This window comes from Danio rerio, chromosome 2 (assembly GCF_049306965.1).
Source record: "Danio rerio strain Tuebingen ecotype United States chromosome 2, GRCz12tu, whole genome shotgun sequence".
Lineage (NCBI taxonomy): Eukaryota > Metazoa > Chordata > Actinopteri > Cypriniformes > Danionidae > Danio > Danio rerio.
The window spans coordinates 61,781,729-61,804,648 of record NC_133177.1 but is presented as its reverse complement, the minus strand read 5'-3'; the positions used below and the strand labels follow the sequence as shown (position 1 = coordinate 61,804,648).

At 35.0% G+C, this 22,920-nt stretch overlaps 1 protein-coding gene and 1 long non-coding RNA gene across 5 annotated transcripts; one reads left to right on the top strand and one right to left on the bottom strand.

Annotated features, from left to right (window-relative positions):
* Nucleotides 1–2,360: 2,360 nt before the first annotated feature.
* On the bottom strand, nucleotides 2,361–22,166 carry LOC108179272 (uncharacterized). 4 transcript variants are annotated; one of them, XM_073932162.1, is made up of 8 exons: nucleotides 22,112–22,166; nucleotides 18,776–18,952; nucleotides 16,825–16,853; nucleotides 16,664–16,727; nucleotides 12,641–12,781; nucleotides 9,263–9,354; nucleotides 6,402–6,775; nucleotides 2,361–5,838 (listed from the first exon to the last, which is right to left on the bottom strand). In XM_073932162.1, exons 2-7 carry the CDS (start codon nucleotides 18,867–18,869, stop codon nucleotides 6,416–6,418), a joined length of 780 nt encoding a protein of 259 aa, XP_073788263.1. In that variant the 5' UTR covers nucleotides 18,870–18,952; nucleotides 22,112–22,166; the 3' UTR covers nucleotides 2,361–5,838; nucleotides 6,402–6,415. The 4 variants fall into 4 exon arrangements, with proteins under 4 accessions (XP_073788263.1, XP_073788261.1, XP_021324043.2 ...); XM_073932160.1 differs by having other exon boundaries at nucleotides 18,776–18,876; XM_021468368.3 differs by having other exon boundaries at nucleotides 2,361–6,775.
* LOC141379215 (uncharacterized) lies at nucleotides 6,647–22,177 on the top strand. The gene is made up of 4 exons (XR_012395387.1): nucleotides 6,647–6,795; nucleotides 16,654–16,743; nucleotides 18,797–18,896; nucleotides 22,009–22,177. It is a non-coding gene; the product is annotated as an uncharacterized lncRNA (long non-coding RNA).
* Nucleotides 22,178–22,920: the final 743 nt, after the last annotated feature.

The following is a 22,920-nucleotide window of genomic DNA, read 5'->3' as shown; positions in this document are numbered from 1 at the left end:
TGATGGTCATCTTTTGTTTCGCTGTACAGTTGTGATGTTTTAAAGAGCCCCTAATATGCATCATAAGAGGTCATATTTTGGTTTTAGGGGTCTCCAACAGGCTGATAGATGTCTGCATTAGATATACCTCATTATCCCAATGACTCCCATATGATTAATTCAGCCATTCAGTTGTTCCAAGCTGCTCTTTCAAGAGTTCACACTCAGCTGATGATTGATTATAAAGCGTGTTTGTCATGCTGTCCCAGGAGAGAGCCCTGAGCTCAGTAGATCCTCGAGCCTGGGGCTCCCTCCCGTTTGCAGGGCGAGAGGGGAGTTTGAGCTCGGGTAGATGTGGAGAACTCCCCTGCTGTAGTAGCTGATGAACAGATAGTGATCGCTCTTAAGAGATAACTACTTATTAGGAGCATGTCTATGATGCCAGATTGGATTAGGCAATTGACTTAGGTTGCATGTTTCTTGACGGTGGGGGAAAACCCACGTGAGCACGGGGAGAACATGTAAACTTCACACAGAAATGTCAGCTGGCTTGGTAAGGACTAGAACCGGTGATGTTCTTGCTGTGAAGCAACAGTGCTAACCACCGTGCCACCCATCTAGGAAAGGAGGAGGAGTAGGGGTGGAAGGGGGGATTCTTCAAAACGAAGATGGCTGTCATGTGGAACTTGGGGTATTTATAGTGGCTTAGGAATCGTCTGATTGGTTAATTATGAACTGAATAATGCGAGTCAGCTGCAAGCAATCATAAGCACGTGATCGTCTCGAAATTAGTTTAGAAATAAACATCACTTATCGTGTTTCTAAACTGGTGATTTTTTTGAAGACCCAGTCTGTTGTGATTGGTTGACTGCGGAAAGAAATGGCCACCATGGCTTGAGCCAAATACAGAAGTGCATTAAGGCAATGCAGTTAAATGCCAGCATAGTGCTCTGTTCTTAACACTAATCAAGAGTAATAACAGCGACACACGACCATTCAGTATTACTCAACACAGTCTTAAAGTCAAGTAATAGTTTAGCTGTTTTTATTATTAAAACATCTTTAAATTCAACATGACACAAAAATGTTGTGGTCATCTTTAAAAAAAAAAAAAAGTACAATTATTTTCCCAAAAATATTTCCCAAATGATGTTTTAACAAATCCAGGAAAATTTCAGAGAGTATTATCATTTTTTTTTCCTATGGGGAAAGTCATATTTCTTTTATTTTGGCTGGAATAAAAGCAGTTTTTAATAATAAAAAAAACAAATGTTGTCAATATAGGCCCCTGTAAGAAAGCCTTTAAATGTCTCTTTAAGCTGTATAGAAGTGTCTTGAAGAATATCTAGTCTAATATTATTTACTGTCATCATGACAAAGAGAAAATAAATCAGTTATTAGAGATGAGTTATTAAAACTATTATGATTAAAACCGTCTTCTTTCTGGTAAACAGTACTTGGTCAAGTAAAAGTCAAGTTTTGTTTCAGGGTTATTCATTTGCAAGATATATTATATATGTATATCTGTGTATTGACCTTAAAATAGGTTCATAATAAATTTAAAACTGCTTTTTTTCTAGCCGAAATAAAATAAATAAGACTTATAGATAATAAGAAAATTCCCTTGCTCTGTTAAACAACATTCAGGAAATATAAAAAAAAATAAAGAAAAAAAAAATAAAAAGTGGGGCTAATAATTCTGACTTCAACTGTATCTGCTGCTTGCTATCATAATTTCAGGGATACCACAAAACAAGCAAAGAAAAAGCACCAAATTGTAGTTTATCATCAGCATGATCGAAAAGATAATCACAAAAATATGATCAAAATGAAAGACAAGATTTTGCTAAAGAAAAACGATAATTTATTTTAAATTATGACATCAATTGTTAATGTCAATAAATACATTTAGTCGTATTTAATAACCAACAAAAAGAGCGCCAAAATTCACCCTTCGCTAAGCCCCGCCCTTGTTACTGTTGCTAGCCTGTCAAGCTTTCGTGCCTGGCACGGCTTTTTCAATGTGTGTGCGCCAGTGCCAGACATTGACAGGGGTATAATGTCATATTTAGCGAACAGGTTGAGATATCCAAGAAAGCCAGACAAAAAAGGACTGCAGTGTGCATTACAGGGGTATATTCACCACATAATAGGAAATGGAGAATAATTTAATCAAAATTGAAGCTAGCTTAGCCTAGCCGCCTCATACGCTGACCATTCAACAGATGAGTTCATACACAGGAGGAGAGGTGACATTAAAAAAATAATCTAATAGTAACTGATTAAACCGTGACTTTTCTATTTTTAGCCAAAAAGCCTGATATACTTATATTGTGCAATGAATATAGTGTTACTAACCGACCAGGAAACAGGCATGGACAGAGGTTTTACATAGTTTATTCATAGAAAGAGCAGCCAGAAAGGGGACACTGATGGATTTATGCCGAATATTAGCATCATTGACCCATAACAATGTACAGTAAGTTATCTATAACTGTCAGTATGTTTGTGTGCTCTTTATAAATTACTGATAAACAGCTGGGGGTAAAGTGTATTGATGATCGTAAGTGTTCAGTTTGTGATCATATCTCGGTTTTGTTCTGTTGATTTGTAATGTCTAATATTCATAGCTTGAAACAGATGGAGATATGAAGTTCAGTAAAGTTAGCAACAGATTCGCAGATTGGTATTTTCCGGATCAATTACTCGTGTCCATAGATATATACACTAGATGTTGCCTGGCCTATTGTTGTCTATTGGACGGAATACCAAAATCCGCCCTCTTGCTACAGGGTAGCGCTCGATCCATTGAAATTAATGCGGGACCAAGGTACAGTGGACTGTGGCCATGCAAAGCCAGAGATATACACATATACACATATATCTGTGATCGGGAGTTTTCCTGGATGTTAGTGTGTAATTTGTTTTTCTAATTACGAAAACTATAATTTTACATCACTTTTCTACATTGATGGATCAGTGACCGCACGGGCATTCCTGACAAAAAGCTTGTGTTTGTGTGTACAGAAATGTACTATTCACCCTCCCTGTTAAATCTGATCTAATCATGTCCTGAAACACAGCTCCTCTCCTGCTTTCACTGCTCATACTGACGGAGGGAGCGATTCGTTTGTAAATGAATCCCCCGAACGACTCTTTCACTAACGTTAGCCGACAATAATACAAGTTTCTGGCAGCGCAGCATCTCGTTGTCATATTTCTTTGGCATTGTTTGCTGATTTTATTCAACAAAACTAGCATAAGCCGAGTGTTTAGTGCGAGTTGGAGCTGCTTTGCCGTATGGTGAATGCAGTAAGTGACTGTTATCATCAATAACGTTACCTGATTAGCACAACAGTTCAGAACATACAAAAACAGAAAAAAAAACATAATATTACCTATGAAATGTTCTGCCTTTGTGCTTTGTTTTCTTTGTTTGCTCGTTACTACACCCGTAGACAGCGCTAAAGTCCCGCATCTTCACGTAATAACACTGTCTTGACTAGTGCGGTTGAATGACATTTGTCCTGGGAGCACTGTACCAATATGGCGGCGCTATTGACGCATACTCAGGGTCCCTATGCGATATCTAGTGTATATATCCATGACTCGTGTCAATATGACCTATTCGCTATTAGTATGGCTAAGTTACTATGGTGAAGGCTTAAACGGAGCATTACTTATAATGTCGAGCGAAAAAAAAAGAGAAAGACAGCTGTGAAACATAAACTGCTTTGTGTTTTTGTAGGAAACAGTTTAGATCTGTTAAAGGGCACCTATGGTGAAAAATCTACTTTTCAAGCTATTTGGACAGACATATGTGTATATATATAGTGTATAGACTATCATATTGAGCTGATATAAACACACCCAGTCTATTTTTTTTTCAATTTAACAACATAAAAACGGTGGACCAATTAGAGCGGTTTTCAGACCGACCGCAACTTTGCGTAGGAGCGGTCCCCCCGCCCACTGAATTGATTGACAGCTGCGCACATTAACATGTTCCGGTAGTCACGTGTATGTCAACAAGACCAGACATCCGCAAAGCAACCGGGAATAAAAGGTCTGCACATTTCGCTAGGATCAGCAATCATCATCAAATGTGATTAAGAGTGAGTTTTACATGTTTAAAGTGTTTTAAAACAGTGCACGTGTGTAATGAAGTACAGCGATTTACTTCAGATTTACTTCATCAGCACTGCTGTGTCAGAACAATTTTAAAGGAAGACGCTTCAATCCCGGTTTGTGGACGTTAAATCAGGTTTATTTTGTACATTACCATAACAGATATCCACACAGCAGTGGAGGTTAGCCTGTATCCTGTCACATATGAGTGCAAAAACAGTGCTAAGCGCGCTCTGTCTGTCTGTCTGCCTGCCTGTGTGTGTGTGTGTGTGTGTGTGTGTGTGTGCGCTGATTATTAAAGATTAGTTCTTACTGTAGTATTTCTCATAAACGCTACGTGAGACCTTCCTTTAGGTCTGTCTGTTGTCTGACGCAGCCAAGGGAGGAGATTAAAGCATGCGGGAAGGCATGTAGAAACAGTAGGCGGGAAAGACTCGTCTTAAAGGCGCAGTACGACAAAACCACCCCCTGCTGGAAATCAGTATAAAACAGCATCTTGTAAAAGGTATAATGATAAATCTGATGGGTGTTTTGATCTGAAACTATATATACACATTCTAGAGACGCAAAAGACTTATATTAAATCTGAAAAAAGGGGTAACCTAGGTGCCCTTTAAGAGTCAGAGGAGTTATTGTCATCGGTCTATCACTGAGTGTGTCAGGAATATCAAAACAAAAGCAACTTAACTCTGCTGCCGCCCCATTCACACGGGGCTTCAGCGCCAACACTTGACTGAAGGCGTGTCTGAAGTTGGGGCTACCGTGATCGACATAGCAGCGTCAGCCAATAAAATTCAGTCAGCAATAGGCCACTGTCTAGCTGGTGTATTTGCATACAGCGATCTGATTGGCTGACGCTTCTGTCAGCGCTTGAAAAGTAGTGCCAAGCTGCGTCCCAAATCGCATACTTATGCACTATACTAGGCAATTTTGTAGTATAAATAGTGTAAGTAGTGCGTTCAAACTGAAAACTCTAAAAATTGTAAGTGCACTTTAATTACCTGGATGATGCACTCATTCAGCTGGTATAATGAAGTGTGTAATGATGGACACTTCACGCACTCATCGACCGCAGGTTTGCTTACGTAGCGAAAGGGGCGGAGCTACTGGACGCACATGTTGCATAACTATTTATTTTGGATGGTGAAAGCAAAATTCTCCTACGAGAGTGATTATAGCGCCTCCCGATGGTGAATGCGGTTATACTCACGGCAGGTATTATCTGATAATTCTGTCGTTTATTTCACTGATTTGGCAAACGTCATCAGGGAAACGGTTTGAATTTCCGCTTAGTAAAAAAACATTAGTGTGCCATTTGGGACAACACTACATATATGTACTATACTGTTGAGTTTGGAAGTGCATAAGTACATAGTGCATGAGTGCATAGTGTGCCATTTGGGACGCAGCTCCTGTCCCAACTTCTGCAGCGAGCAACGCCTCTGAAGCAGCGCCGATGGATCAACAATGCAGTTTGGCAACGCCTAATTCAAAGTGAATGGGAAGCGTTGATGTTGAAACCCCGTGTGAATGGGGCGTTAGTACCCCTCACATAGCTTGATCCATGCTGGCATTTCTCCTCTTGGGTTTTTAGTTTTGAAAAGGGAAAAAAATCTAAACTTTTAGGAGACCGGGAATCAGATTTGCACCATCCATATGCACAACGCTTTGGCCAGTTTCCCTCACTCGAAAGCTTGACCAAAGAGCTTGGAATGACCAAGAGGCGACACTCTAGAACGTTCCATTGCAACAGCAGCGCCCAGCAACAGCCCTGGATTCCGCCACTTTAGAGTGAAAGTGATCGGCTGGCCATTGGATCTCATTGCTGTTGCGAAGGCAAGCAGCTGCTTTTTATTTATTTATTTATTTATTTAAAAAGTGTATTAAAGCTAAGATACAACCTGAAAGTTGACAATACAACACTTACCATCATGATCATCAGCACTTTTAATAGTTTATTTTACACACAATATGCTGCTGCTCTATTGGAGTTTTCATTCCAACATGGCCGCCGCGCCCTCCAGTGGCTGTTTCCCATATTGCACTAGAGTGTCGCCTCTTGGTGATTCTAAGCTCTTTGGCTTGACAGAGCCCCTGCGCGTAGCTACGGTTGCTAGGCCACGATTGGTGGATGGCGTTTTTTGGGTGTGGCTTAGCGAAGGGTCAATTATAGTTCATCATCAGATTAATAATATATTCACAAAGAAATTTGCTAAAGGAAAAACAAATCTTATTTTTAAAGTGATCGCATTATTTTCATGGCGATTAAGCACATCCACGTCTCCTTAAAGCACGCACATCACTGCTGTTACTCTTTCTTCACAGGACTTTTCTTTGCTTTATTCTTCTTCTCCATGTATTCCTCTTCTTTTTCCTCCATATTCGTCTTGGCTTTCATCTTTTTCTTGCTGTCTCTCTTTGCTTTCTTCTCCAAGTTTTCATCTTCTTCCACCTTCTTGGCTTTCATCTGTTTCTGTCTCTCTTTAATCTCTTCTTCTCCTCTTCCTCTGCGCTCAGTGAAGGTTTTCCTCTTTTTCAGGAGCCGCGGGTCTGGAAGGGCTCGATGTCTGAGGCTCCTGGAAACTTTCTTGTGCTTTCCGGATTTTTCTTCATCATCATCATCATCATCAAGCCACCAGAACAGTGTGTCCCATAATGAAGAGTCCGGCTGAGAGAATCAATGCAGAGGTCAATCATTAACATTCATACATATTACACATGCATCATTTCCACTGAGTGAAGTCATAATTAAAGAGGAGTCCTTTAATAGGGCATACTTTTTAATGTATACAGTTGAAGTCAGTTACTGTGACTAAATTTGATGTGATTTCCTCTTTTAGGTAAGTTAGGATGATCACATGTGTTTCTGTTCTGCTTAATAGCAGAATAATGAGAGAGAGATTTTGTTTGAGAAATTGTTCTTGAAAGTCAAGTTTACACACAATCAGATTATTCTGCCTCTGGAAAAGCTCAGATGATGATGTCAGGGTTTTGGAAGTTTCTGATTGGCTAATTGACAACATTTGAGTTAATGTGAGGCACAACTGTAGAATAGTGTTGAAGGAAAAGCTCAAACACACTGCTTCCTTGTGTGACAACATGGAGAATCAACATTATCATTACCATTAGCTGAATGACACTGGGAACAGACTGATGTGTGGAGACATGTCCTGTGCTCTGATGGAGCTGAGATTAAACTGTTTGGCCATAATGAGCAGCGTTACATTTGGAGGACAAAGAGGAAAGAACACAAGCCTAGAACACCATCCCAACTGTGCAGTATGGGGGCGGCAGCATCATGTTGTGGGGCTGTTCTGCTGCAGGAGGGACTGGTCCACTTCACAGCATAGATGGCATCATGAAGACAGAACATTATGGAGAAATACTGAAGCAACATCTCAACACATCAGCCAGGACATTACAACTTGGCCACAAATGGCTCTTCCAAACAGACCATGACCCTAAACACACTGCCAAACTAGTGAAAACGTGCTTTAAGGACAACAGAGTGAATGTTTTGGAGTGGCCATCACAAAGCCCTGATGTCAATCCTATAGAACATTTGTGGGCAGAGTTGAAAAAGCTTGTGCGAGCAAGACAGCCTACAAATCTGACTCAGTTACAGCAATTCTGCAGGAGTAATGGGCCAAAACTCCTGCAAACTATTGTGAGAAGCTTGTGGAAGGAGACCCAAAACATTTGACCAAAGTTATACAGTTTAAATGCAAAGCTAAAAAATACCAAGGAAATGTGTGTAAACTTTTGACTGTCTAGAAATTAATAAATAACTCTCTCATTATTCTGGCATTTAGCAAATGTAAATCATTTAGTTATAATCCTAACAGTCCTAAAATAGTAAATGTCTAGTGTGATTTACCATCAGACATTTATTAAACATGGTTATGTTCCGTTTTTTTTTAGAATTTATGTAAACTTCTGCTTCCAACTGTATATGTTTAATACATATTTTAATAACTCATCTCTAATAACTGATTTATTTTATCTTTGTCATGATGACAGTAAATAATATTAGGCTAGATATTCTTCAAGACACTTCTATACAGCTTAAAGTGACATGTAAAGGCTTCACTAGGGTAATTAGGGTAAAGTTAGGGTAATTAGGCAAGTCATTGTATAACAGTGGTTTGTTCTGGAGACAATCCAACACTAATATTGCTGAAGGGGGCGAATAATATTGACCTTAAAATGACTTAAAACAATTGAGAACTGCTTTTATTCTAGCCGAATTAAAACAAATAAGACTTTTTTTTTACAGAAGAACAAATATTAAAGGAAATACTGTGAACAATTCCTGAATCTGTTCAACATTATTTAGGAAATACTTGATAAAGAAAATTCAATTCACAGGAGTGCGAATAATTTTGAATTCCAGTCTCTCTCTCTCTCTCTCTCTCTCTCTCTCTCTCTCTCTCTCTCTCTCTCTCTCTCTCTCTCTCTCTCTCTCTCTCTCTCTCTCTCTCTGTGTGTGTGTGTGTGGCATGTTCAAAATTATTCTATAGTTGCTATGGCAACACAACTCATTCATTCTTTCATTTTCTTTCGGCTTAGTCTATATATTCATCAGGGGTCGCCACAGCGGAATGAACTGTCAACTTATTGAGCATATGTTTTACACAGCCCTTCCAGCCGCAACCCAGTACTGGAAACACCCATACACACTCATACACTACAGCCAATTTAGTTCATCAGTTCCCCTATAGCGCATGTGTTTGGACTGTGGGGGAAACTTGAGCACCCGGAGAAAACTCACACCAACACGGGGAGAACATGCAAACTCCCCACAGAAACACCAACTGACCCAGCTGGGACTCGTACCAGCAACCTTTTTGCTGTGAGGCCACAGTGCTACCCACTGAGCCACTGTGTCACCTAGTATATGATATATAACACTACAATACACCACAGTTTACTGTAGTAAAAACTAAAGTATGCTGCAGTATTATTTACAGTATATCAGTTCACCATAGGTAATATGCTGGAGCATTCAATAACAGAGTGTTGTAGATACTGTAATATATGCAGTATAATACACTGAACAATAGTATGGTTCAAAAACACTATTACTAACCACTATAGTAGTTTTTATAAGATGCTGTAAGTTCGATTATTTACCTGATGTCTGTGTTTGTCTCACCTGTGGTGTAATTTTCCCTCGTCTGAGCAGCGTGTGTCTGTCGGTCAGCACCGTGAGCTCCTCGCTGTCCTCCTTTCGCCCTCTGACAGCATCTGAGAGGAGAGAGCACTGCCCGTCAGTTTACAGTTTGTTGTTTTTCATCCCAGATTAATTATTATTTATTATTCATTTATTTTTTTATTATTATAAAAAACAACAATTAATTAATAACGGATTATTAAGTGTCCTTGAAGTGCTTTAAAATGTGCATTTTTATTGGATGTTTGACGTAATCTCAACTGAAACATGCAGAGAGGGTGCGATATAGATACTGTGAACATTTCCTTGCTCGGTTAAACATCATTTGGGAAATATTTAAAAAAGAATAAAAAATTAAAGGTGAGGCTAATAATTCTGACTTCAACTGTATATATATATAAATATATATATATATACACACACACACACACACACACACACACACACATATATACATACATACATACATACAGTTAAAGTCAGAAATATTAGCCCCCCCTGAATTACTAGACCGCTTGTTTACTATATAGAGAGAAGATTTAGTAATCATAATAGTTTTAATAACTCATTTCTAGTTACTGATTTATTTTATCTTTGCCATGATGACAGTAAATAATATTAGACTAGATATTCTTCAACACACTGGTGTTCAGCTTAAAGTGACAAAGTTATTGTATAACAGTAGTTTGTTCTGTAGATTATCAAGAAAAAAATAGCTTAAAGGGGTTAATAAAAATGAAAACTGCTTTTATTCTAGCCAAAATAAAACAAACAAGACTTTATCCAGAAGAAAAAATATTATCAGACATACTATGAAAATTTCCTTGCTCTGTTGTGGGGCTAATAATTCTGACTTCAACTATATATATATATATATATATATATATATATATATATATATATATATATATATATGCTGGGGGTGTGAATTAAAGTGCTCGATTTAAAATGGTTAGTGATTTAAAAAGTCATTGAAGTCAGTGTCCTTGAAAGTGGCAACCCTGAGTATACGTTCATAATTGGCCTTACATTAGATTTCAGTTCTTACATTGAATAACAGTGGTTTATACATTAGATAACAGACAATTAATCACAATGGAGCCTTTTCACATTTGCATGTCTCTCAGCAGCATAATTGGTGAACTCAGAGCTCAGTGAATGGGAGAGTACAGCAAACAAGGACGGATTGGCCATGTGGCAATTCTGGCAAATGCCAGAAAGGCTGGACCATTTTTTAAATGTGGGCTGGTCGGTTTGAAAAAAACAAACAAACATTTTTTTTTATATGGATTGTTTTTACATGCAGGCAGCTTTTATCTCTTGCAAGATGTGAATATTAGGATGGTGATAATAATAATCATAATAATAATAATAATAATAATAATGATGATGATAATAAATGTTAACCATTTGGGCCAATCGGCGATGTCCGGCTGGTTTCGAAAAATCCAATCTCACTATTTTGTCGCCTGGAAATGTCACCAGTGGCGGAGATCATGGTCACGTTTTTTGTTGTTGTTGTTTGTTTGTTTTTTTATATCCCAGACAAATGACCTCAAGAAAAAATACTATGGTAAATTACAGTAAATATTAAAGTGTTTTTGAACAATGTTTCAGTAGGGTTATGTTTATTGCTGTGATACCATAACAACTAAAGAATTTAGGCTTTTTATAATAGACATCAAAACACTATAATTGCTATAAATTACTGTAGTGTTTTTTTAATGTGGGAGTGAAATTTCACTGTTTTTACAAAAAGATGGTCACAATCACAGAAGTTTAACAGCTCATTACTTAAAAGGGTGAAAGAATCAATTCATTTTGCGGTTGATTCTCAATGACTCGTAACTGATTGTTTTTGGAATCAGCTCTTGTTTTGCAACGTCTCAGATTTGAATCTTTTTGGAATTTACTCTTGAATCTCAACACTCATGAATACATTTTTTTGGAATCGACTCTCAATTGCAAATGGTCATTTTTTTTAAAGACTCTCGATTCTAAATGATTCAGAATCAGTTCTTTTTGCAAACGACTCTTGATTTTAAATGGGTCGGAATAAAATTTTTTTTGGAAATGACTCAATTGTAAGTGACTATGAATTAATTTTTCTTTGGAAACGACTCGATTCTAAATAACTCGGAATCAATTCTTTTTGGAAATGACTCTCGATTCTAAATGACTCAGAATCAATTCTTTTTGGAAATGACTCTCAATTCTAAATGACTCAGAATAATTTTTTTGGAAGCAACTCTCGATTGTAAATGACTCAGAATCAATTATTTTCGGAAATGACTCTCGATTCTAAGTAACTCAGAATCATTTCTTTTCGGAAATGACTCTCGATTCTAAATGACTCAGAATAAATTCTTTTTGGAAATGACTCTCGATTCTAAATGACTCAGAATAAATTCTTTTTGGAAATGACTCTCGATTCTAAATGACTCAGAATAAATTCTTTTTGGAAATGACTCTCGATTCTAGATGACTCAGAATCAATTATTTTCGGAAATGACTCTCGATTCTAAATGACTCAGAATCAATTATTTTCGGAAATGACTCTTAATTCTAAATGATTCAGAATAATTTCTTTTCGGAAATGACTCTGGATTCTAAATGACTCAGAATCAATTGTTTTTGGACATGACTCTCGATTTTAAATGACTCAGAATTATTTTTTTAGAAGCAACTCTCGATACTAAATGACTCAGAATCATTTATTTTTGGAAATGACTCTCGATTCTAAATGACTCCGAATCAATTTTTTTTGGAAATGACTCTCGATTCTAAATGACTCAGAATCCATTCTTTTTGGGAACGGCTCTTCGGGGTTTAAAAAGTAATTGAAGTCGGTGTCCTTGAAAGTGGCAATCCTGAGTATACGTTCATATTTGGCCTTACATTAGATTTCAGTTCTTACATTGAATAACAGTGGTTTATACATTAGATAACAGACAATTAATCACAATGGAGCCTTTTCACATTTGCATGTCTCTCAGCAGCAGAAGTGTTCATAGTTGGTGAACTCAGAGCTCAGTGAATGGGAGAGAACACTATTTACAACTACTACTCCAGGATGGTGTTATCAAGACTTTTAGAAAGAGGAAAACAATAGTGTGAGACTGATAACAGCGGCCAGAAGAGAGAATAACGTCAGATTTACTGTCCTGCCCCCATACACACTGCATCACACACACCTCACACTAGTGCTCATTCGTTTATTGTAATTAATCTAACTATTAAAAACTTTCAAGCATTTAAGATGCTGATGACTATGAAGCATGTCTTGTGAAAAGGGTTCATTGTCAAATTAGCTCTTAAGCCAGATCATTAAGCCAGACTTGTGATAATGTCTCCACATGCCATGTATTCGCTGTAAGCCGGAGCTCAGCAGCAGGATGGTTATGGCCACGATCAGGCAGCGGTTGAGCGTCACTCCTTCCCACGGACGCTCCATCTGCATCTGACTGAGGTTCTGGATGGACAGAGCTCTGCGTAAAGATGCTGACAGAACAACAGGGAAACCACAAAACAACAGGCCAGTTATTTCACACTCACAGATTCCTTGATAAACCTTCTATTTTCTTTCAAAACCTGAATAATGATGCAAATTATTGGCAGTGATAATCACAAAAATTATAAAAACTGTTTTAAAATGGCAAAATGTATACCTCTGCATTTCATTTGGCCTGCTCTGCCTAGGAATCAATATGTTTTAGGAATTAATTCTTAATGCCTCTGATTCCTCTGCATTTAGAAAAGAGAGTAATTTCTAAAAAGAATCAATTCATTTTGCGGTTGATTCTCAATGACTCGTAACTGATTGTTTTTGGAATCAGCTCTCGTGTTGCAACGTCTCAGAATTGAATCTTTTTGGAATTTACTCTTGAATCTCAACACTCATGAATACATTTTTTTGGAATCGACTCTAAATTCCAAATGGCCAAATGGTTGTTTTTTTTTAAACGACTCTCGAATCGAAATGATTCAGAATCAATTATTTTTGCGAACGACTCTCGATTTTTAATGGCTCAGAAGCTATTCTTTTTGGAAATGACTCTCAATCATAAATAGCTCGGAATCAAATCTTTTTGAAAATGACTCAATTCTAAGTGACGATGAATCAATTTTTCTTTGGAAACGACTCTATTCTAAATGACTCAGAATCAATTCTTTTTGGAAACAACTTTCGATTCTAAATGACTCAGAATCAATTCTCTTTGGAAACCACTCTTTTTGGAAAACCAATTCTTTTTTGAAACGACTCGATTCGAAGTGACTCAGAATCGGTTCTTTTTGAAAACAACACTTGATTCTATGACTATGACTCGGAATCAATTCTTTTTGGAAATGACTCTCGATTCTAAATGACCCAGAATCAATTCTTTTTGGAAACAACTCTAGATTCTAAATGACTCTGAATCAATCCCTTTTGAAAACTACTCTTGATTCTAATTTTTTTTTTTCTCTTGATTCTAAATGGCTCAGAGTCAATCCCTTTTAGAAACATCTCTCGATTCTAAATGACTCTGAATCAGTTCTTTTTGGAAACCACTCTAGATTCTTAATAACTCTGAATTAATTCTTTTTGTAAATGACTCTCAATTCTAAATGACTCGAAATCAATTATTTTTTGGAACGACTCTCATATTTAAATGATTAGGAATCAATTCTTTTTGGAAACAACTCTCAATTCGAAATGGCTCAGAATAAATTTTTTTGATTAGTTTAGTTTATTTGTTTACAGGGTCAATGCACATTAATAAACATTAAAATGTGATTCCCGTGTCTCGTAATTGGTTAATTTTAGAATCAACTCTTAAATCTCAATGCCTCAAAATTTATTTTTTTAATATTAACTTTTGAATCTCAATGCTTTGGGATTGACTCTGAATTCTAAAGGGCTAGGAATCAATTCTTCTTGGAATCGACTCTTAATTGTCCATTTCGAATCAAAAATAATTAATTTGGAAATGTTGAGATTCAGGTGTCATTTCCAAAAGTAAATGATTTCTAGCTGTTGAGAACAGCTTTGAGCGATTTTAGAGTCATTTTCAAAAATAATTGATTATTAGCCATTAAGAATCGAGAGTTAATTCCAAACAGAATTGATTCTGAAATGTTGATTCTCAAAAGAACTGATTCCAGGGCTTTGACAGTCAAGAGTTGATTTCAAAAAGGATCTATTTCAATGCATCATGAGTAGATTGTAAAAATTATTGATTGCTAGGGATTGAGTCAATTCCAAAAAGAATCGATTCTGAGATGTTAAGAATCATGAGTCAATTCAATACATAATTGATTTGGAGGCATTGAGATCTGTGAGTCATTTCCAAAAAAATTTGATTACTAGCCATTGTAATGTAAGTCGATTCCAAATAAAATCAAAAATGATTCTGGGGCTTTTGACAATCGAGAGTTAATTCCAAACAGAATTGATTCCAAATCATTGAGAATTGTGAGTCAATTGCAACAATTATTGATTGCTAGGTATTGAGAATCGAGAGTCAATTACAAAAAGAATTGATTTTGAGATTCTGAGAGTCATGAGTCAACTCCAAAAATAGTTGATTCCTAGGAATTGAGATTTGAGCCTTGACTCCAAAAACAAATTAAAAAAATGATTTGGAGGCATTGAGAGTCATTTAATCAATTCCAAAATTGAGATTTAAAAGTTGATTCCAAAAATATCTGATTTGGAGGCACTGCGATATTTGAGAGTCATTTGCAAAAAGAATTGATTACTAGCCATTAAGAATCGAGAGTTGACTCCAAAAAGAATTGATTCTGAGATGTTGAGAATTGACAGTTGATTCTTAAAAGAATTTATTCTGGGGCTTTTGACAGTCGATAGTCAATTACAAAAAGAATTGATTTTGAGATGCTGAGAGTCATGGGTCAACTCCAAAAATATCTGATTTGGAGGCATTGGGATTTGAGAGTCATTTCCACCAAGAAACAATTACAGTCATTAAGAACCGAGAGTTAACTGCAAATAGAATCGATTCCAAAGCATTAAGACTCATGAGTCAATTGAGATTTGTGAGTCAAAAGAATTTTCCCAAAAAAACTGATTACTAGCCACTGAGATTCCAAAAAGAATCAATTCTGAGATTTTGAGAATTGACAGTTGATTCTCAAAAGAATTGATTCTGGGGCTTTTGACAGTCGAGAGTTCATTTTAAAAAGAATCGATTTCAATGCATCATGAGTAGGTTGTAAAAATAATTGATTCCTAAGGATTGAGAATTGAGAGTCGATTCCAAAAACAATTGATTACTAGCCACTGAGAATTGAGAGTCGGTTCCAAAGAGAATCAATTCTGAGATGTTAAAAATTGACAGTTAATTCCAAAAAGAATTGATTTTGAGATGCTGAGAGTCATGGGTCAACTTTGGTTCCAAAAATAATCTATTTCAAAGCATTGAGAATCAAAAGTTTTTTAATGAAAAAATCGGTGTTGAGAATTATGAGTCAATTCCAAAAAATTATTGATTCTTAGGAATTGAGATTCGAGAGTCAATTCCAAAATAACTGATTTGGAGGCATTGAGATTTCAGAGTCATTTCCACCAAGAATCGATTATATTCATTGAGAATCTAGAGTTAACTGCAAAAAGAATCATGAGTCAACTGAGATTTGTGAGTCATTTCCTAAAAAAATTGATTTCTAGCCACTGAGAATAGAGAGTGGATACCAAAAAGAATCAATTCTGAGATGTTGAGAATTGACAGTTCATTCCCAAAAGAATTGATTCTGGGGCTTTTGACAATCGAGAGTTCATTCCAAAAAGAATCGATTCCGAAGCATTGAGAATAAAGAATCAATTGCAACAATTATGAATTGCTAGGCATTGAGAATCGAGAGTCAATTCCAAAAAGAATCGATTTTGAGATGCTGAGAGTCATGAGTCAACTCTGAAGATAATTGATTTGGAGAAATTGAGATTTGAGAGTCATTTCCAAAACAAATTGATTACTAATCGTTGAGAATTGCTAAAAAAGATCCAATCCAAAGCATTGAGAATCGAAAGTCAATTAAAAAAAAAACTTTTGAGAATCGTGGGTCAATTCTAAAAAATAATTGATTTGGAGACATTGAGATTTGAGAGTCATTTCCACTAAGAATCGATTATATTCATTGAGAATCAAGAGTTAACTGCAAAAAGAATCAGTACCAAAGCATTAAAAACCATGAGTCAGTTTTAATAATAATTGATTCATAAGAATTAAGATTCAAGAGTCAATTTAAAAAAAGATTCTTTTTGGAATCAACTTAGCCTAAGCAGATGGTATTTTGTCTGAAGTTGTCATCCACAGTGTAAAAAAAAAAAAAAAAAAAAAAAGGTAATAAAACCATCCTGATGTGTGTTTCAGTGTGACGTACTGGCGCTGGACATCGGGTGTTCACGGGGAATCATTTTCGGCACCTGCTGAACAATTGGAGCTTCCTGCAGGACACACAAGGTTATAAATGGAAGCGTAAATCTGTGTGTGTGTGTGTGTGTGTGTGAGTGATGTCCAGCTGTCCTGTGGTATTAAACTCACCTCTCGAACCCTCCTCTGAGTGTACATCTCTATAAACAAACACAACAGCAGGTCAGTCGCACAACACAAACATTTCAGAAACTTTTATTTAAAACACTAAACCAGTTTATAAATGAAAAAATAAATACATGAATAAACAAATAAATAAAAGTAAATAGATAAGTACATGTAAAGGGAGTGAAAACACCTCCCTATATGATAATATAAATGATCACGATGAAGACATACATAAATACATGCATCTTAAACGTATATATTGAAGATTTACCAAGTTTAATAATTTAATGTGCAATTAAAATGAGCCTGTCATCATTTTATAAATAAATATGAAAATAAACAAATAAATAAACAGACACAAATAAAAATAAATAAATTACAATTGGGAGATATTCACCAACTAAAGCAATCATAGAGTTTAAATTTGACTATCAGAGTTTATGTTTAATTATAGAAATGAATATTAATGAATGAATGAATTATTAACTATATTAACTAATTAATTAAAATAAATTAATAAATAAGCAAAGGAAGCGAAAACACCTTCCTATTTGATAATACATGTGATTATGATGATGATGACATACATAAATACATGCATCCTAAACATATTTAATATTAACCAAGTGTAATAATTTAATAATGCAATCAAAACAAGCTCATCATCATTTTATAAAAAAATAAAAAAATAAACTAATAAATATACACACCAAAAATACATTAATAAATAACAAATGGGAGATATTCACACATCAAAGCAATCATACAGTTCAAATTTGATTGTTCAGTTGTTAAATGCATATTCATTTGTAACTATACAAATAAATAAAAAAACAAGCAACAAATGTTAGATAATCACCAATCAAAGCAATCATAGAGTTCAAATTCGACTATCGATTATAATACAAGCATCTTAAATAAATGATTAAATTAAATATAGTTTTATTTAAGATTTACCAAGTGTAATAATTTAATAAGTGCAAATAAAATAAGCTTATCATCATTTTAGAAACAAATATAAAACAATAAACAAATAAATAAACACAAATAAAAATAACCAAATGAGAATTGTTAGATAATCACTAATCAAAGCAATCATGGAGTTCAAATTCGATTATCAGAGTATGTTTAAATACAGAAATATAAATAAATATATGAATAAATTAAAAGTAAATAAGTAAAAGTAAATATTTGATATAATGATATGTAACCATGATAATGACATACAGAAATACAAGCATCCTAAATAAATAATTATATTAAATATTTAAGATTTACCGAGTGCAACAATTTAATAAGTGCAATTAAAGTTCATAAATAAATAACTAAATACCACAAATAATTTCCCAGTACTGGGAAACACCCATAAACACACACACACACACACACACACACACACACACACACACACACACACACACACACACACACACACACACACACACACACACACACACACACTATGGCCAGTTTAGTTGATCAGTTCCCCTATAGTGCATGTGTTTGGACCGTGGGGGAAACCGGAGCACCTGGAGGAAACCCACGCCAACACGGGGAGAACATGCAAACTCTACACAGAAACACCAACTGACCCAGCTGGGACTCGAACCAGTGACCTTCTTGCTGTGGGGCCACAGTGCTGACGACTGAGCCACCGTGCTGCCTCCATGTAAGATTTATAAAGAGTAATAATTTAATAAATGCAATCACAGTCATGAGAGGAGCGAGTCAATACTCTATACAGCTTCAGAGAGAGCTGTTGTGCGTTTGTGTTTCGTGCGGTGTCGTGTTTCTGTAAAGGTTATTGTGAGTATTATTAGCCTCTCTGTTCACTTTAACACCACAAAATAGTCCAGATGCCTCGATCTGAATTTAGAAAGAGCTCTTCACTCTGGAGGTTTAATATCTGCGCTTGAATGACGATTGATGCGGTGTATTTTGTGTTTATCTGTACCTGCTCGTGTTTGTCTGACAGGTTTCTGAGGAGGATTTTCCGGCAGGGGTTTTTTCAGCTCGTCCTCGAACGTCTCGAAGCTGCTTTCGTCCATTGCTCACCTCATAAAGACATAGAAAAGGTGTGTTCTTTTGGAGGTTTTTGGCTGGAAATATATCAAACTGTAGAGATCATGCCCTGAAATAATAAAGTGGAGTTTTATTTTTTTTATTATATTTAATTTTTTATTTTCATATTCAATTTTTATTTATTTATTTTATTTATTTGTGTTGTATTCAATTTAATGTATTATTTTATTATTTTTATTAAATTTTATTTTATTAACTTTTATAATTAAATGTTTTATTTTATTCTATTTTGCATTAATTTAATTTATTTAATTTAGTTTTTTTATTTATTTAATTTATTTTTATTAATTTATTTAATTTAATTGTTCCTTTTTCTGTTTTATCTTTTAAATTGAGTGTAATTTATTTTTCATTTTAAATTAAATTAAATTAAATTAAATTAAATTAAATTAAATATTAAAATAAATTAAATTAAATTAAATTAAATTAAATTAAATTAAATTAAATTAAATTAAATTAAATTAAATTAAATTGCCGGCAGTTAGCTTTCTGCCACTCTCACATGGTCGTCCACTGAAGCTATGCAGGGCTTCGCCCGGTCAGTAGCTGGATGGGAGACCACATGGGAAAGCTAGGTTCCTGCTGGAAGTGGTCTTAGTGAGACCAGGAGGGGGCGCCCAACCTGTGGTCTGTGTGGGTCCTAATGCCCCAGTATAGTGAAGGGGACTCTATAATGCTCAGTGAGAGTCGTCTTTCGAATGGGACGCTAAACCGACTCTCTGGTTATTAAATTCTTTAAAAAAGAGTAGGGGTTTAACCCCGGCATCCTGACCAAATCTGTCTCCTCTCCACCAATCATTGGCTGCCGTCGCGTTATGCTGCACACTGGTGCTGGATGAGGAGATTCCCTCCCAAAAATGTGTTAAGTGGTTTGAGCGTCCAGAAAAGCGCTATATAAATGTAAGGAATTATTATTATTATTAATTACATTTATTTTATTTTTAATTTTTATTCATTCATTCATTCATTTTCTTGTCGGCTTAGTCCCTTTATTAATCCAGGGTCGCCACAGCAGAATGAACCGCCAACTTATCCAGCACGTTTTTGTGCAGCGGATGCCCTTCCAGCCACAACCCATCTCTGGGAAACATCAACACACACTCATTTACACACACACTCATACACTACGGACAATTTAGCCTACCCAAATCACCTGTACTGCATGTCTTTGGACTGTGGGGGAAACCGGAGCACTCGGAGGAAACCCACACCAACATGGGGAGAACATGCAAACTCCACACAGAAACGCCAACTGAGTGCGCCACTGCTTCACACCTAATTTATTATATATATATATATATATATATACATATATATATATATATATATATATATATATATATATATATATATATATATATAATAAATAATAATGTTTTGTAATTTTTAGTACACACACACACACACACACAGACACAACAGAAACCATAAGAAAATGTATAGAAATAAATAAAATAAAATAAATAATAAGCCCCCTAATTGGACAATCCTACAATTGCACCTGCTTTCAGAGGTTTTTGGCTCCGTAAAACTGTTTAAGCTTGAAACACACTGAAGATACAAAACTGTAAAAGATGTAAACTTTAATGTAATGCCACAGAAACTGACAACAACTAGTTGTTAAAGTCAGCTTGATTTTAAGTAGTAAAAACAATGTGTCTCTTTAAATTAAATAGTGTAAATGTTTATAATTGTCTGTTTAATTAGGTTTGTAATTGTCCTGTACAGTTTTAAACATAAATGATACAAATTATGTAACATATTACCATGTTTAAACTTCATGCATGTCAAAAAAATATAATAAATAAATATATAAATAAATACAACAAATAAATATATAAATAAATAAATATATATCGGTATTACAAAAATATCACTCAGAAATCACTATATAAAATAAATGTAGCATTTGTATTAATATTATTATTATTATTTATTATTATCAATTATACTATCCAAAGGTTTTGATTGATCTTAAAAATCTGTAAAATTATTAATAATATTGGAAATGTAAAAAAAAAAAAAAAAAAAAAAATATATATATATATATATATATATAACATTTCCAATATTATTAATATATTATTAATATTATTATATTTATATATTAATAATATTATTATTAATATTATTAATATATTAATAATATTATTATATATTATAATTATAATTATTATTATAATATTATTATTATAAAATTATAATTATAATATAATAATATAATATATATTTCCAATATTATATATATATATATATATATATATATATATATATATATATATATATATATATATATATATATATATATATATATATATATATATATATATATATATATATTCTTTTTTTTTTTTCAGGTCAATCAAAACCTTAGGATAGTATAATAATAAATAATAATATTACAAATGCTATATTTATTTTATATAGTGATTTCTGACTTAATATCACTTTACAATAGACAATAGACAATAGAAATGTAATATACAAATCGTCACCTCAGAATTATAAATTTCTATCTCATTTTTGTCAAAATGGAGTTATTGACATATTCCTATTAAATGACAACTTATTTACATTATGGCATGTTTTTTTTATAAGTTGTTTACATTTTAAGACTTTTTATTTTAAAGCAAATGTTACACATATACTGTTTGCTATGAAATGCAAAAACTGTAAAGCTCAATATCTCAAAATCATTCAGAGACAGACTTTTATAATTCCAAGATGACGAAAATATAAATACACAATATTAAAGACAGCAATAGCTAAAAATTGTATGTTAATGTTTAAACAAATAACAATAAAATAGTACACATTTCAGTTAAATATTCAGCTAAAAATAAATGACTTATAGAGACTTGCATACATACTTAAACATTAAAATCAGTACAAAATATATGAAAATACATAAATATGAAGAAATATTTGATACAAACGCAACTGTGGATACCACAGACAACTAAAACAGTGTAGTGTTGGGGGAAATATGTTAAATGCAGCTTTAATTGCAGCCATTAAAGGTAAAAACAACTGCAAAAAATGATATGTGTAGTTATTATTGTGTGTTTCTCTGTCTGAACAATAAGAGTCTGAAATATCCTTCAGATTGCAGGAGAATCACACACACACACACACACACACCAGAAGCACAGAGAGCCGTCCTGCTGCTGGACGTCTCCTTTGACCCCTGTTTGACCCCTGAGCTTACCTGCAGGAGCAGAAGAGCAGAGCTGGAGGAGCAGAGAGAGAGAGCAGAGGAGTGAGAAGAGCTGCGGTGGGTGGAGGAAACACACACGTACACGTATGCATGCACTCACGCCCTCACACACACACACACACTCACATTGACATTAAAGAGACACTCATTCTCTCTCTCTATCTCTGTCTCACACACACACACACACACTTGTGACAGTCACACACAGGTGCAGAAGTCATGCTGTTACAGGACACTGATAATTCTCAGGGATGAAGTGTGATTTATTTTGGAGCTAGAGGGCTGCTTTTGAATTGCAGAACTGAAGTAATTATGTGACACTTAATGGTTATATATTTATATATATATATATATTCATTCATTTTCTTGTCGGATTAGTCCCTTTATTAATCCGTGGTTGCCACAGCGGAATGAACCGCCAACTTATCCAGCAAGTTTTTACGCAGCGGATGCCCTTTCAGCCGCAACCCATCTCTGGGAAACATCCAAACACTCATTCACACACACTCATACACTATGGACAATTTAGCCTGCCCAATTCACCTGTACCGCATGTCTTTGGACTGTGGGGGAAACCGGAGCACCCGGAGGAAACCCACGCGAAGGCAGGGAGAACATGCAAACTCCACACAGAAACGCCAACTGAGCCGAGGTTCGAACCAGCGACCCAGCGACCTTCTTGCTGTGAGGCGACAGCACTACCTACTGCGCCACTACAGTATATATATATATATATTATTAGCCCCCTTTTGATTATTTTTCTTTTATAAATATTTCCCAAATGATGTTGAACAGATTCA

Bases quoted from the DNA above. Each gene is read 5' to 3' on its own strand.
- LOC108179272 (XM_021468368.3), bottom strand. From the start codon at position 18,869: ATGGACGAAAGCAGCTTCGAGACGTTCGAGGACGAGCTGAAAAAACCC. The intron at 16,854-18,775 runs GTACAGATAAAC...GTTTGTTTATAG, and splicing joins TGTCAGACAAACACGAGCAG to AGATGTACACTCAGAGGAGG. The intron at 6,776-9,262 runs GTGAGACAAACA...TGATTCTCTCAG, and splicing joins GAGGGAAAATTACACCACAG to CCGGACTCTTCATTATGGGA.